The sequence below is a fragment of the Patiria miniata genome, unplaced genomic scaffold (genome assembly GCF_015706575.1).
Source record: "Patiria miniata isolate m_02_andy unplaced genomic scaffold, ASM1570657v1 HiC_scaffold_27, whole genome shotgun sequence".
Classification (NCBI taxonomy): domain Eukaryota; kingdom Metazoa; phylum Echinodermata; class Asteroidea; order Valvatida; family Asterinidae; genus Patiria; species Patiria miniata.
This window is the reverse complement of record NW_024037066.1, coordinates 5609616-5621335: the sequence shown is the minus strand read 5'-3', so window position 1 is coordinate 5621335 and position 11720 is coordinate 5609616. Positions and strand designations below refer to the sequence as shown.

At 42.9% G+C, this 11720-nt stretch overlaps 2 protein-coding genes across 2 annotated transcripts; both read left to right on the top strand.

The window, feature by feature from the left end:
- The first annotated feature begins 782 nt into the window (after positions 1-782).
- Positions 783-4292, top strand: LOC119734192 (coiled-coil domain-containing protein 18-like). The gene is made up of 6 exons (XM_038207545.1): positions 783-989; positions 1511-1623; positions 1953-2164; positions 2711-2853; positions 3302-3465; positions 4075-4292. The coding sequence occupies exons 3-6, from the start codon at positions 1985-1987 to the stop codon at positions 4290-4292; spliced, it is 705 nt and encodes a 234-aa protein (XP_038063473.1). The 5' UTR covers positions 783-989; positions 1511-1623; positions 1953-1984.
- A 137-nt stretch (positions 4293-4429) lies between these two features.
- Positions 4430-11456, top strand: LOC119734495 (coiled-coil domain-containing protein 18-like). The gene is made up of 8 exons (XM_038208029.1): positions 4430-4531; positions 4776-4919; positions 5580-5732; positions 6390-6578; positions 6987-7199; positions 7511-8357; positions 9166-9283; positions 9955-11456. The coding sequence occupies exons 1-8, from the start codon at positions 4430-4432 to the stop codon at positions 10091-10093; spliced, it is 1905 nt and encodes a 634-aa protein (XP_038063957.1). The 3' UTR covers positions 10094-11456.
- Positions 11457-11720: the final 264 nt, after the last annotated feature.

The window sequence follows — 11720 nt, the reverse complement described above, 5'->3', positions numbered from 1 at the left end:
TCATGCTTTTTGCCTAGCGCCCTCTCGCGGCCAACTAAACTTTTTTTTTAACAGCGCGCGCCGCCTAGAATTTTGCTCAACTATGCGATGGGCGTAGCGAGCATTCAAGTTTTGCATTCCAACGCGCTTTGTTTAAGCGGAATAGTTGACATTCCGGGCGTTTCGGTATAGTTTTCTTGTAGGGCCTGCTGCGGAATATTGTTGATTTCGATCCAACATCTTGTTGCGAGCAGACCATCTATTACGAGCGCTTACACTCTCCACTTTTATTGCAATTTTGAGAGAGGCTCCCGATAGCAGTAAAATATTTACATCTACATTGTATTTTCACTGCTGATCGTCGATTTTCACATCGGAGTAGGCATGAACGTAGATCTTCCCAAGTGATAATATCCTTGGAGCTACTTCATTAGCCATTTCCCTTTTGACTGTCGTTTTTATACACCCAACAAAGTTCTGTTTTTATATACCCAACCAAGTTTCTAATATAATTCTTGTGTAAATATCTAATAATTTGTATATATTGTCTCTATTTGTATTATAAATAAAACCATTTCATATTTGTGAGACTACAGAAAGTTCGCTCTTCCCAAATCATTTTTTAGTGGAACCACTCGGACATAAGGAGAGTGCCCCATTTTAACAAACTAAATTCCACTCTCCCCGGTTACACTTCATTGGAAATTATTTACCTTGTAGTCAATTTGACTGAATCGCATTTAACAGTCATTATTTTAATTTTCGTTTTTTAATTTTCGTTTTTTAATCTAAGTTTTAGTTGCAGGTTTCTGAGCAGATGGTCACTTTTTCATCATGTGAATGCCCAGTGGGCCAGGACAGATGTCACCACATGGCAGCGCTCCTCCTATGGATTCAAAAGAATGTTTCAAGAACTGATCTTGAGTGCAAGTGGTCCCGCCCCAAACCCTGCAAATCCCAAGAAACCCCAACGAAGAGACTTTCACAGCTGACTCCAAGTACAAGTACAGGTAATTTAGGAATACAGGGATTCTTTGTGTGTGGGGTGTCATGGCCGAGCTGTCTAGTACACCCGACTCATGTTCTGGTGGCTGAGTCATCAGAATGTGGGTTCGAATCCCGGCCAGGCCAGCTGTGAAGTTTGTGTCCTTGAGCAAGACACTTTACCATAAGTTGTTCATCTTCGCCCATGTGTATAAATGGGAACCTGCAAGGGCCAAGATGGCATGGTGTTTGATTAATCCCTTAGCGCTCAGCAGCAGCCTGAGGTTGTATATGCTCCCCAGGGAGTTGAGAAAGTTTCAGGAAGGATTAAGTGTGCCCAATGATCACGGTTTTAAAATGCGCCTTTTGTAAGCGCTGTGATTTATTAAAGCAACTTTAAATGTTGATTGTACCTGACAAACCTGTGCCTGCCAACACACAACGTTACACACCGTTTCCCCAACCCCCTGATGTGGCATTAAACTCTGTTGTAGAGATAGTGCATGAAATTTCTTAACAAGTAATTCTAATTTTTTTGATTTTTCAGCTGGAATAAAAAGACTTGTGGAAGAGGAGGATAGGGAGTGGCTATTACAGAGAGTTTCCTTGCTAGGAAGATTCACTGGGATTGGGTGGATCCTTTCCAAAGAACCTGAAGTGGTAAGATTGTGGTCAATAATTAACCGTATTAATTTCACTGGTAGTTTTAAAAGTAAAAGAGTATTTAAACAAAAATTAAATATTGTAATCATGCACAATGACCAAATAGAGTGCATGTACTAAAATAAAGACAATTTTAAAATGTTGTTCGATTTAGGTGTAATGCTTCCCTAACTGTGTGAAATCAATGGCAGCATTGTTCAAACTATCACCTTTGCCGCATGTCAGTATATTTTCTTCAGGGTTGGTTTGTGGGTTCTCCACCCATTCAACACCACATTCTGGACTTAAATTTTCACTAACAGACTTTTATGTAACTTTTTCAATAGGTCAAACAAGTAAAAAGCTATGCTTTTATAACATGACGGAGCAGATGAAGAAGCTTGAGAAGCAGTTACAGCAGGCCAGGGACCAGCAGGAGAAGAGCGCCGAGCAGGTCTTGGAGTTGGAGCAGGCCCTTGAGGAACGGCAGCAGATGCTGCTACAGAGCACGGCCCGCATGGCCGAGCTGGAGGACAAAGAAGGACAGCTGGAACACCAGGTGAATGGATAGTCGCTAAGGTGTTTGCTAAGCAGAGGCAGGGTACCAGCTAAGGTGTAGTGTGATTTACATTGCTTGTGACTGGTTCCCTACTGTTTCTTGCTTAGCATGTAAAAAATGTGGATAGCCACGCACTGGTTCTCGACCCCTTTGACTTAATTCATTAACTAATATAAATGAAAAATATATGGGAAAAAAAGAGTTATCTAAAGTTAATAAAACATTTTGTTCTATACAGAGATTTTATTCAAAAATACATTTTATGGCCATTTTGATTTTTTGGATGTGAAGTAATTTTCATTGCAGTATATTCTTAAGGTTATTTTTGCTGAGACTTTAAAATGTGCAATATATTTTGCCATAAGCTCTAAGAAATAGGGTTCTAAGCTTGAATATGGCTGAAATTAAAAAATGGGGAGAAAATGACGCTAGCATTTTTAATATCTCAAAGAACCACTGAGGTGAAAACAGAGTTAAAAGTTTATTGAAAAACTACAGTTAATATCATTTTCAGAAAAACAAATTTCATAACCTGTCTCTCTACAGGTGTCACATCTGGAGAAGGGTCTAAACCACGTGACCACAGCAGCAGAGAAAGATGCCGCCTTGATCGAGAAGAAGCTACACCAGGCTTGCATGGACCTGGAGGATAGGACCAGTCAGTTGACGGAAGCTACTCAGGCTCTGAGGTAGAAAAAACAGTCAGTTTGCATCACCGTCTGTCAAACTAGTTTAAGAAGTTAGAAATCTAACTTATGAACAGACTTATAAACTTATAGAAAACTTCAAAACTTGTACAGTACAAACTTATCGAACATATGGAAAAGCAAATACACAGAAGCAAAATGAACTTGTGAAGCAAAATTTGTTTTGGACTCTATGAGACTTTTTTTTGTAGTCAAGCCAAACCTTTCATTCCAACATCATCAGTCAAGCCCAGTAAGAGCTAACCATGCCAGCAACACTCAGCAGATTTGCATCTACAACCAAACCCTTCCATAACTAATAATTTTGAGACTTGGAGCTGCAGCTCAAACCAAGGCAAAGATGGCCAAGACTGGCACTTGTTCAACAGACTCAGAGCGTAACCTAATTAAATGTTCATACAGTCGGATCTTTTTACACTTCCTTCAACAGTCAAGCCCAGTCGGAGCTAGCCGAAGCCGAAACCCGGTCAGCAGACTTGGAGCTACAGCTCAGCCAGACCAAGAAGGACTGCGACAACCACGCAGCCAAGGCAACCCAGCTAGATATGGACCTCAGAGAGGCTAAACTACAGCTGGACAACATGACACAGAAAGGTGCAAAGTCTCAACATTTCCTCAATAATTCACTCAGAGAGTCAGAGAAAGCCAGCGCAGCATTGTCCTTTGTTTGTACCTCCTCAGTATTGACAAAAGGAACAACAATGTTTACGTAGCATTTAAATGCTGTCTTACTTTTGTTGAACTTACTACAGAATGAACTTAAATAAATCTGTGTCCTAGATGTTGACTCTCTCAATTTTTGCATTTTTTCTAAACTGACACTTTAGTCCTAACCGAACTCCTCTTAGCGGCAAAGTGACATGGGTACACTAATAAATGAGCAGAGAAATAAACAACTGCAGAAGAAGTAAAAAGGCAAAAGAAAAAGAGGCAGAGCTACCTAGAGAAGGGAAATTGATAAATAGACAGTATTTGCCATCATGTGAAAATGACCAAGTTCTTTGATTTTTTTCAAAAGGTAGGAGCACTTTTGATCAACTGGTTGATTTGTGATGTATGTTGTGTTCCACCGTCGTGTTAATATTACCATACAACTGTGGACAAAGATTATCACAAATATCTCCATCCTGGCTCCCTGCAATAGTAGTATTGTTGTTAAAACTAGTTCTCGATCAGTGATTGTGTATTTCTTCACAACACCAGTTTCTGACCAGGAGAGTTCCCTGGAGACCACCAGACAGGAGAACAAGTCTCACAGGGAGCGCTCCACGGAGCTGGACGGGGAGCTGCGCCGGGCCCAGCTGGAGATGCAGACGGCAACCAAGCAGCTGTCTGAACTACAGCGACTGCTGCAGCGTAGCCGGGCCGAAGCCAAGCAGAAACAGCAGCGTATGCAGGAACTCAGCGACGAATTGAGGTAACGTAGACTCGGCTTGTTCCATCCTTGATTGCATGGGTGTATATTGTGGAATTTTATTGGTACAATTTTGCTCTTCTGAAGAAATCACCCATTTGCGAGTTGAAGAGAGACCTGAGGTATAACAACTGTGTACTGGATATGGCGGTCAAGGAACACCAGAGCGAATCGGAGCAGAAGATCCTGCAGCTGGAGAACAGTCTAAGCAAGAGCCAGTATGAACTCAAACAGTGCTCCAGGAAGGTGAGATCATTTGACAGTCTAGTCTCTGCTCAAGTCATTGCAATCTCAATTTCACCCTTCCAAATCCTCTATAGTGGACGTTTTTTAGTGTAATATTGTTGATTGACTTGTGATTTGACTTGAGACTTGACTTGAGATTTGACTTGTGATTTTAGTTGTGATTTTTGCCATGCGATTTGACTTGTGATTTGACTTGTGAATGACTTGCGATTGACTTGTGATCAATTACAATATTCTGCCTTAGATTGGTGAGTTAGATGACAGGTGTGGTGAGCACCAAGAGACACTCAAGGAGAGAGCCTTACAGGTGCAGCAGCTGGAGCAAGTAGTGAGCAGACAGAAGAGTGAGATCAACCACAAGGCCATGGAGATCACCCAGCTACAAAAGGTCAACATAAATCCTCTTATGAAAAGACTTGAGCTTTACTTGATGAAATGAGTTATTTAAACATTGAAGGAGTTTTTCCACAAAATAATCAGAGTTAAAACGTTTATTATAAGATTCATTTGTAGGTTATGCCCTACAAATGAATCTTATGAGTTGTATTAAAAACACAATCTTCAAACTGATGAAAAGAACATCTAAACTCCTATTCTAACAATTGAGTGTGCTTGTAAGTTGCCCTTTTAACTATCAAAATGATGGTTTAGTTTTACAAAATTGTTTCTTTACATATTGGTTCAACCCAAAACTTGAAGAAAAAAATGCGAAATGTTGAGGGTTCTTAAGGTATTGGTCGATCAAATTGGACAGTTTCAATTAGGTTTCATTTCTAGGAAGTTGGAATTTTTGTGCCAATGTAAGTTTATTTACTTGCATTTCAACCAGATGCATTTGTTTGTATTGTATCCACTAAAATCACTGTGCAGTATTTTCCTTGGTTAGAATGAATGAAATCATTATAAACAATTCCATACACATACCCATCCAGTCATGTTATCAACCTTCCCCAACTAAAATGTCTCATCAGGAAAATATCCTGCAGCTTATCCCCAAGATTTGAATGTTCCTCCTGAGATTGAACTTTGTTTTCTCTCATCCCCACAGAGGATAGAAGACCTGAGCCATCAATGCAGCAGCCACCATGAGGAAGAGCTGGCCCAGGGTCAGCAGCTACGACTGACCAGAGAACAGATGCAACGACACCATGTAGAGCTGACTGAGGCTAGACGACAACTGGCGCAGGTCCAGAGAGAAAAGGTACCATGCCTTCGAATCGTTCACTGTCCTCATCAGTCGAAAAAAATGATAGGTTCCAATTTTATGACAGTTGTAGTCAAGTAAGTAACAAGTTGGATCACAAGCTTGCGAGGACAGCTGTGTTATAGGGAACTGTAGTTTTTTATTGCAAAGTTGTGCTAACTGTACCAGAAAGCTGTCCTAATCTAAATCTATTTCGTTGCCGCAAATCCTCCTGTTAACGTGCGTGTGGGTATTCCTGTCCATTTTAAGCAAGTGTTAGAAGCCTCCTTAGAAAGTTGTGTGCTTAGCCTTACCATAAAAGAGACCAGTGCACTTACATTTGCTGCAAATTGTTCTAAACAATCCTTGCACATAGTGTTGCCGACAGTATTCTTTTTGTAATGAGCGTTTTCCGAATATGGACTTTATCTCTTGCTTTGGCTTCAGTTTCCCACGTCCGAAATTTTTACATTTCTCACAAGGGATTCACAGACTCAGTTGGCCTATTGGGTGCACTGTCTTCCACTTCACATCAAACGGTGATAAAACGACGCAATATTATTGGATATTCATTTGGCTCAAGTGACAAAATGTTCTGGTGCCAAAGCTGCAGACAAAGTCACGTTTTGGAAAACGATCCTCTCTGTTCTCATCTTTATGACGTTTTCTTATCAGGACCAGTTGGCCAGAGACTACGAAGATGCTGTCGACCTGTGCCATGGCAAGGATGAGGACCATGCCCGTCTTGCCGAGGAGCACGGGGCCGTCATGGCGCGGGAGGCCGAGACGGAGACAAGATTCGGGGCGGAGCTGGAACGCATCCGGGACCTGCAGCTACGGGAGATGGAGGTGAAAGAACAAGAGGTGGGTAGTATTGACTGATCTTCTTGCCTTCCATTTCAACTTTCGTCAGAAAATATCACCAGTCAGGATGTCATTTGATCAAATTTTTCAAAATTATCCGTTGAACTTTGGAGTGTGATGTAGTGCTTTTTCAATAGGAACCGCGAAGCTCTCATATTGACCAGCCTTTTCCAGGGCCTTGCCTTTTGTTAGACGACTTGAATAGCATAGATAGAAAGCAAAACCAAATACCAAAAAAATGGTTTTCGTTCTTGGTACCATATTAGATTAGGAACAGCTAGCAAAACTCTGGCAAGCTTTATGGTCAAGTTGTAAGAAGTTTCCAATAGTCACAGGAGGTCATGTGTCCACGCTAGTGGACAGCAAAACCCAGTATTAATAGATGAACATGCCTTTTTGTTTCACCAGCTGGCACAGTTGCAGGACAGCCACGCAGCGTTGCTGGCTTCTAAGAACCAACTGGAGGCCAGCCACCGATTAGAGATCAACAGACTCAAGGAAGCAGAGACAAGGAGCAGACAGGATGTAGAGTCACTCAGGGAGAAGGTGACGGGTCTGGAGAATGAGCTGGCTGCCAGGAAGGAGGTCATCCAGGCAGCCAATGAGGCAATCGTCATCAAGGTAAGCTGGGGTTGTGGATTTCAGGTTGTGGATTTGTAGTTGTGGATGGCTGATTTGTGGATTTTAAGAGTTGTTGTTTGTGGAGTTTTGGAAGTGGATTCCAGCGAAGAACATCACCAGTCTGAAGTATAACTGCTGGCCAAGAAGGGGATGATTTGGTTGGCCAATGACACCACTGTCAACACTGAATACCAAAGTCAGCAAAATTAGGGCTTACACATTATAAAGGTTCATTCAGACCTGTCACCACATACTGAGTTAATGTTCAAAATGATCTCAACTTGAGCATTTTGCTATTGTCCCTCTTTTAGGAAGCAGAAGTTGCCCGCTTGAATGCCCGCATATCAGGCTACGAGAGGGCCACTTTCGGCACCCAATTTACAACTCACCAACCTCCCAACCGTCCCTCCTCCACCCCTGGCAGGGGTAACATTCCCTACCTCATCCCTCCCCTTATGTCCCCCGCGTCCCCGCATTTCCAATCTCCAAGGACCGTCCTGCGTCGGAGCGCCTCAGACCACAACCTCCCGTCAGCTGGGAGTGGCGACGTCCCCGGTACCCTTCACAACGGTCTCCAGGACACGCATTTGCATACAGGTTCCCCGCACCATGGTAAACACTCAAGACACCTGACGGACACTGGTTACCAGTCGCGGGGGCCGTACATCAGTCAGGACTTCCATGAACCTGTAACGACCCACAGATACGATCCACAGGATGCCCACTCACGCAGCAGGTTCACAAACGAGCCGGCAACCCTAGGCCATTTCTCGGACACCGACAGCGTGGAGGATGCCGAAAACTTTGAAACCTTACAAGGGATGCTTGCATTTGTGAACCGCCACATCGCCGGTCACCAACAGCAAAATCCTGCTACCCATAGTGACTCCCTCAACGTAAATAACTCCAACTTCTCTGGTCTCACAGACCACGGGCAGTCCTCAGTCACCGACACAACTCAAGAGGACTCTGAATTGGCGTTGGATCTCTCGGAGTTTCAGCAGGACGACAGAAGGCAAAGCTGGGAGAGTCCAAGGAAGGGTAGGGAAGGGGCCAGGACTTCCCTGGGTGACAGAGAAAGAGGAGTTTCTCCATCACCCAAGTCGCCAGACAGAGGGAGGGCTCAGGGTCACAAGCCAAGGATCATGAAATCTCCTGGTAAGGATACACTGAGGAATGTTAACTAATTCCTGAATTTAAACTGCACAGCTTTCACATCAGGCTTGAGACTTTATCCTCAGATCAGCCGATTTCCGTATTAAAACCGTCCATTAGGGCTAAATAAACCAAATATTCAAATAATCGATCATCAACCAAGTATTTGAACAGGGTTATTTCTTTCAATTCAAATATTCGTAAAATTTGAGTGGTCTGAAGGAGATAATGAAAAAGGTCCAGGATGTGCTTTTCATCATTTCAGTTGCAGGTTCTTTTTTTGTCAAATGCTACATTTTTATAGTAAGCCATTTTGGGGCATGATTTGAGAGCTTCCATGAGAAAAAAAAACCCCAAATTTCTTTTTGCAAATCACTTAAATATCATTGCGCTACCTCTTCTTCATATTACTTTAAGAAGCTCTTTGTCAATTTAAAAACAAACACTGGTACATGCAAGTCCCAATAGGGGACCAGTTATGCTGGTGCACCAAGTAAAATAATCGAATACTCAATTATTGAAAATGCACAGCCCTACCTTCCATATGTACCAGGTGACAGTCTGCCTAACTCTGTCTCTGTCTGTCTCTGTCTCTGTCGCTGTTGAGAGAGGTATTTGTGCATGGAGTCAATACCACTTGGCCATCATACTGCAACTCAGTCCAAGCCATCAGTTCAATTTAAATTTCTGAGTAAAATATTATAAGATGAGTCTGTCATGTACGAGGATACCAATTCTATATTTTGAAATATCTTGTGTGATTGTATTTCGTTTGCAATCTATGTTTCTATTCTATGCACTTGTTGATCAGGTCAGTCAGATGGTTCATCTCCAAAAGTCCTACCTCTCAAGAAGCGTCTAGCTGCTCAACGGGCCAAGCTGGTTACAAACAAGACAACGACGGAGGCACCTCTCAAGCCGGAAGACTGGTAACAAAAGATGCATTTTGGGTAGTGGGGCCAGAGAACAATTTCATTTACGACTTCATTTTGGCACTTCCATGGCAATTATGGATACTAGAGATGTGAAGCAAAGAAGTCTTAGCCTGGGTCCAAGTCTGGATATGTATTATATTCTCCTCTGTCACCTCGGTGGCTTGACTGGGCTTGCCAGGGAATGGGACTTGATAAATTAGGGTAACAAAATTAGAAATTTAGTCTTGGATCAAGACTAACAAGACTTGGTCACAAGGAAATTGTTACCAAGTCGAGTTTCTTGGCTTTTAGTTTAACCCACCCGAACAGATATAAAGTAAGCTGTCATCTTAAGCTCTAGTGTGCTCAGTGCTTGCTCTGGTGGGATTCGAACCCATGACCTCCTGCTTTACAGTGCAGATACTGCGTGGAATGGAAATTTGTGTAGGAGAATTAGTTCAATGGTAGTTTTTAGTTTTGTTGCGTACAGTTGTTCTTCAAAAGGATATTGTTTATGTTTATGTGGCTGAAAATTGAAAATTTTATTTTCAGCCATTCGTTGAACACATTCTCCTGCTATTTTCAAAATGATCGGGGGATGCTCAAATTCAAGATTAATTATCATTGCAAGTATAGATTAAAAAGATGTATTCGGTGAGGTGTTTTTTTTTCCTTCTCCTTCTTAGCATGGCGGATCTGCAGGACAGACTGCGAGCCAACGATGAGAGGCGTCGCCGCATTGACGACCAGCTGTACAACATGAGGGACCACGCCCGCAAGATCACCAACCGCATCCTGGGAAAAGACGAATCCGAGGACAGGTAGATAGAAGGGCTCCCTCTAGCAGGGAAAGATCATCACCAAGCAAGATCACTGACTGCCAGCTTGGGAAAGAAAGAGAAACTGGAGAAAAGATGAAGGAAAAATAGACCAATCACGTCATTAGGATCGGTATTGTGCGTGCGAAGGGCGCCCTCTAGCAGTGACTGATAGCCAACAAGCAAGATCACCAACTGCATCTTTGGAAAGAGTGGACGAATATAGGATGAGGAAAACAATGTAAGAACAAAGGCCTGATTAGGCTTGGTTTTAGGGCGCCCTCTACCAGTGTCATTTGATGGGGAGTTGTCGGCACCATTTTCCATCCTGGTACTTTCCCACTAGGTGCATTTTTCTTTTGTTCCGGACAATGGCTGAAACCCACGGAATAGTCTTGTATACATCAAGTGGAAACTTGATTATTGGAAATGCATTTGGCTTTTATATGATACACCAGCCCAGGCATTCGTAAGGCATCTGTGAAATGAAAGTGTCCGCAATTGGCTCTCAGCCAAAATACATCGATCTATTAGGCTCCGCCCACTGCACATGTAGGCAACAACACGTGTGCCTCTCCAATGCAACACTGCATGTTCCAGCGGTGCTGAATAGAAATGCAGGTGGCTTTACTATGATCCATCAGCCCAGGCATTCGTAAGGCATCGGTGAAATGAAGGTGTCTGCAATTGGTTCCTAGCCACAATACATCAATCCGTTAGGCTCCGCCCACTGCACATGTAGGCAACAATTAACACGTGTGCCTCTCCAATGCAACACTGCATGTTCCAGCGGTGCTGAATAGAAATGCAGGTGGCTTTACTATGATCCATCAGCCCAGGCATTCAAAAGGCATCAGTGAAATGAAGGTGTCTGCAATTGGTTCCTAGCCACAATACATCAATCCGTTAGGCTCCGCCCACTGCACATGTAGGCAACAATTAACACGTGTGCCTCTCCAATGCAACACTGCATGTTCCAGCGGTGCTGAATAGAAATGCAGGTGGCTTTACTATGATCCATCAGCCCAGGCATTCGTTAGGCATCGGTGAAATGAAGGTGTCTGCAATTGGTTCCTAGCCACAATAGATCAATCCATATGGCTCCGCCCACTGCACGTGTACCTCTCCAATGCCATGCTGCATGTTTCAGCCGTACGCGTAATATGCAAGTGCGCGCATGTCAGACATAAATAACGGCTCTGATTGTTCAGAACATCATCGGGTGGGGCTAAACAGTCACACACAGTCCAAATTTCCATCCACTTCCCCTGCTATACTTTTAACACAGGCTGGTCACCAGCAGTCAGATCATGTGTCAAGCAAGCAATGTGACTAGTCAAACTCAGTCAACAGACTATAAAAACACAGAGCAGGCAAGTTGTGGGCACAGCTGGCTTATCAATTACCCACAGTCAAAGCAAAGCTGTATCAATTAACATAACAGTCACAGCCAGTCAATCCTGCTTTATGTAGGCTGGAATTCTTAAATGTTGAAAACAGTCACTTGATTGATTTTGACTGACAAGACAACTTGGCACAGAATGTATGTTTGCAATTCTTAGGAGGGTTAATGGATTGTCTATTGACTTTTGGTCATCAATGGATGTCTGACATAGCCAGTATTTGAAACAATA

Coding starts and splice junctions, on each gene's coding strand:
- LOC119734192 (XM_038207545.1), top strand. CDS start 1,985: ATGACGGAGCAGATGAAGAAGCTTGAGAAGCAGTTACAGCAGGCCAGG. Junction 2,854..3,301: donor GAAGCTACTCAGGCTCTGAG/GTAGAAAAAACA, acceptor TTCCTTCAACAG/TCAAGCCCAGTCGGAGCTAG. Junction 3,466..4,074: donor GGACAACATGACACAGAAAG/GTGCAAAGTCTC, acceptor TCACAACACCAG/TTTCTGACCAGGAGAGTTCC.
- LOC119734495 (XM_038208029.1), top strand. CDS start 4,430: ATGGCGGTCAAGGAACACCAGAGCGAATCGGAGCAGAAGATCCTGCAG. Junction 5,733..6,389: donor CGCAGGTCCAGAGAGAAAAG/GTACCATGCCTT, acceptor TTTTCTTATCAG/GACCAGTTGGCCAGAGACTA. Junction 6,579..6,986: donor TGGAGGTGAAAGAACAAGAG/GTGGGTAGTATT, acceptor TTGTTTCACCAG/CTGGCACAGTTGCAGGACAG.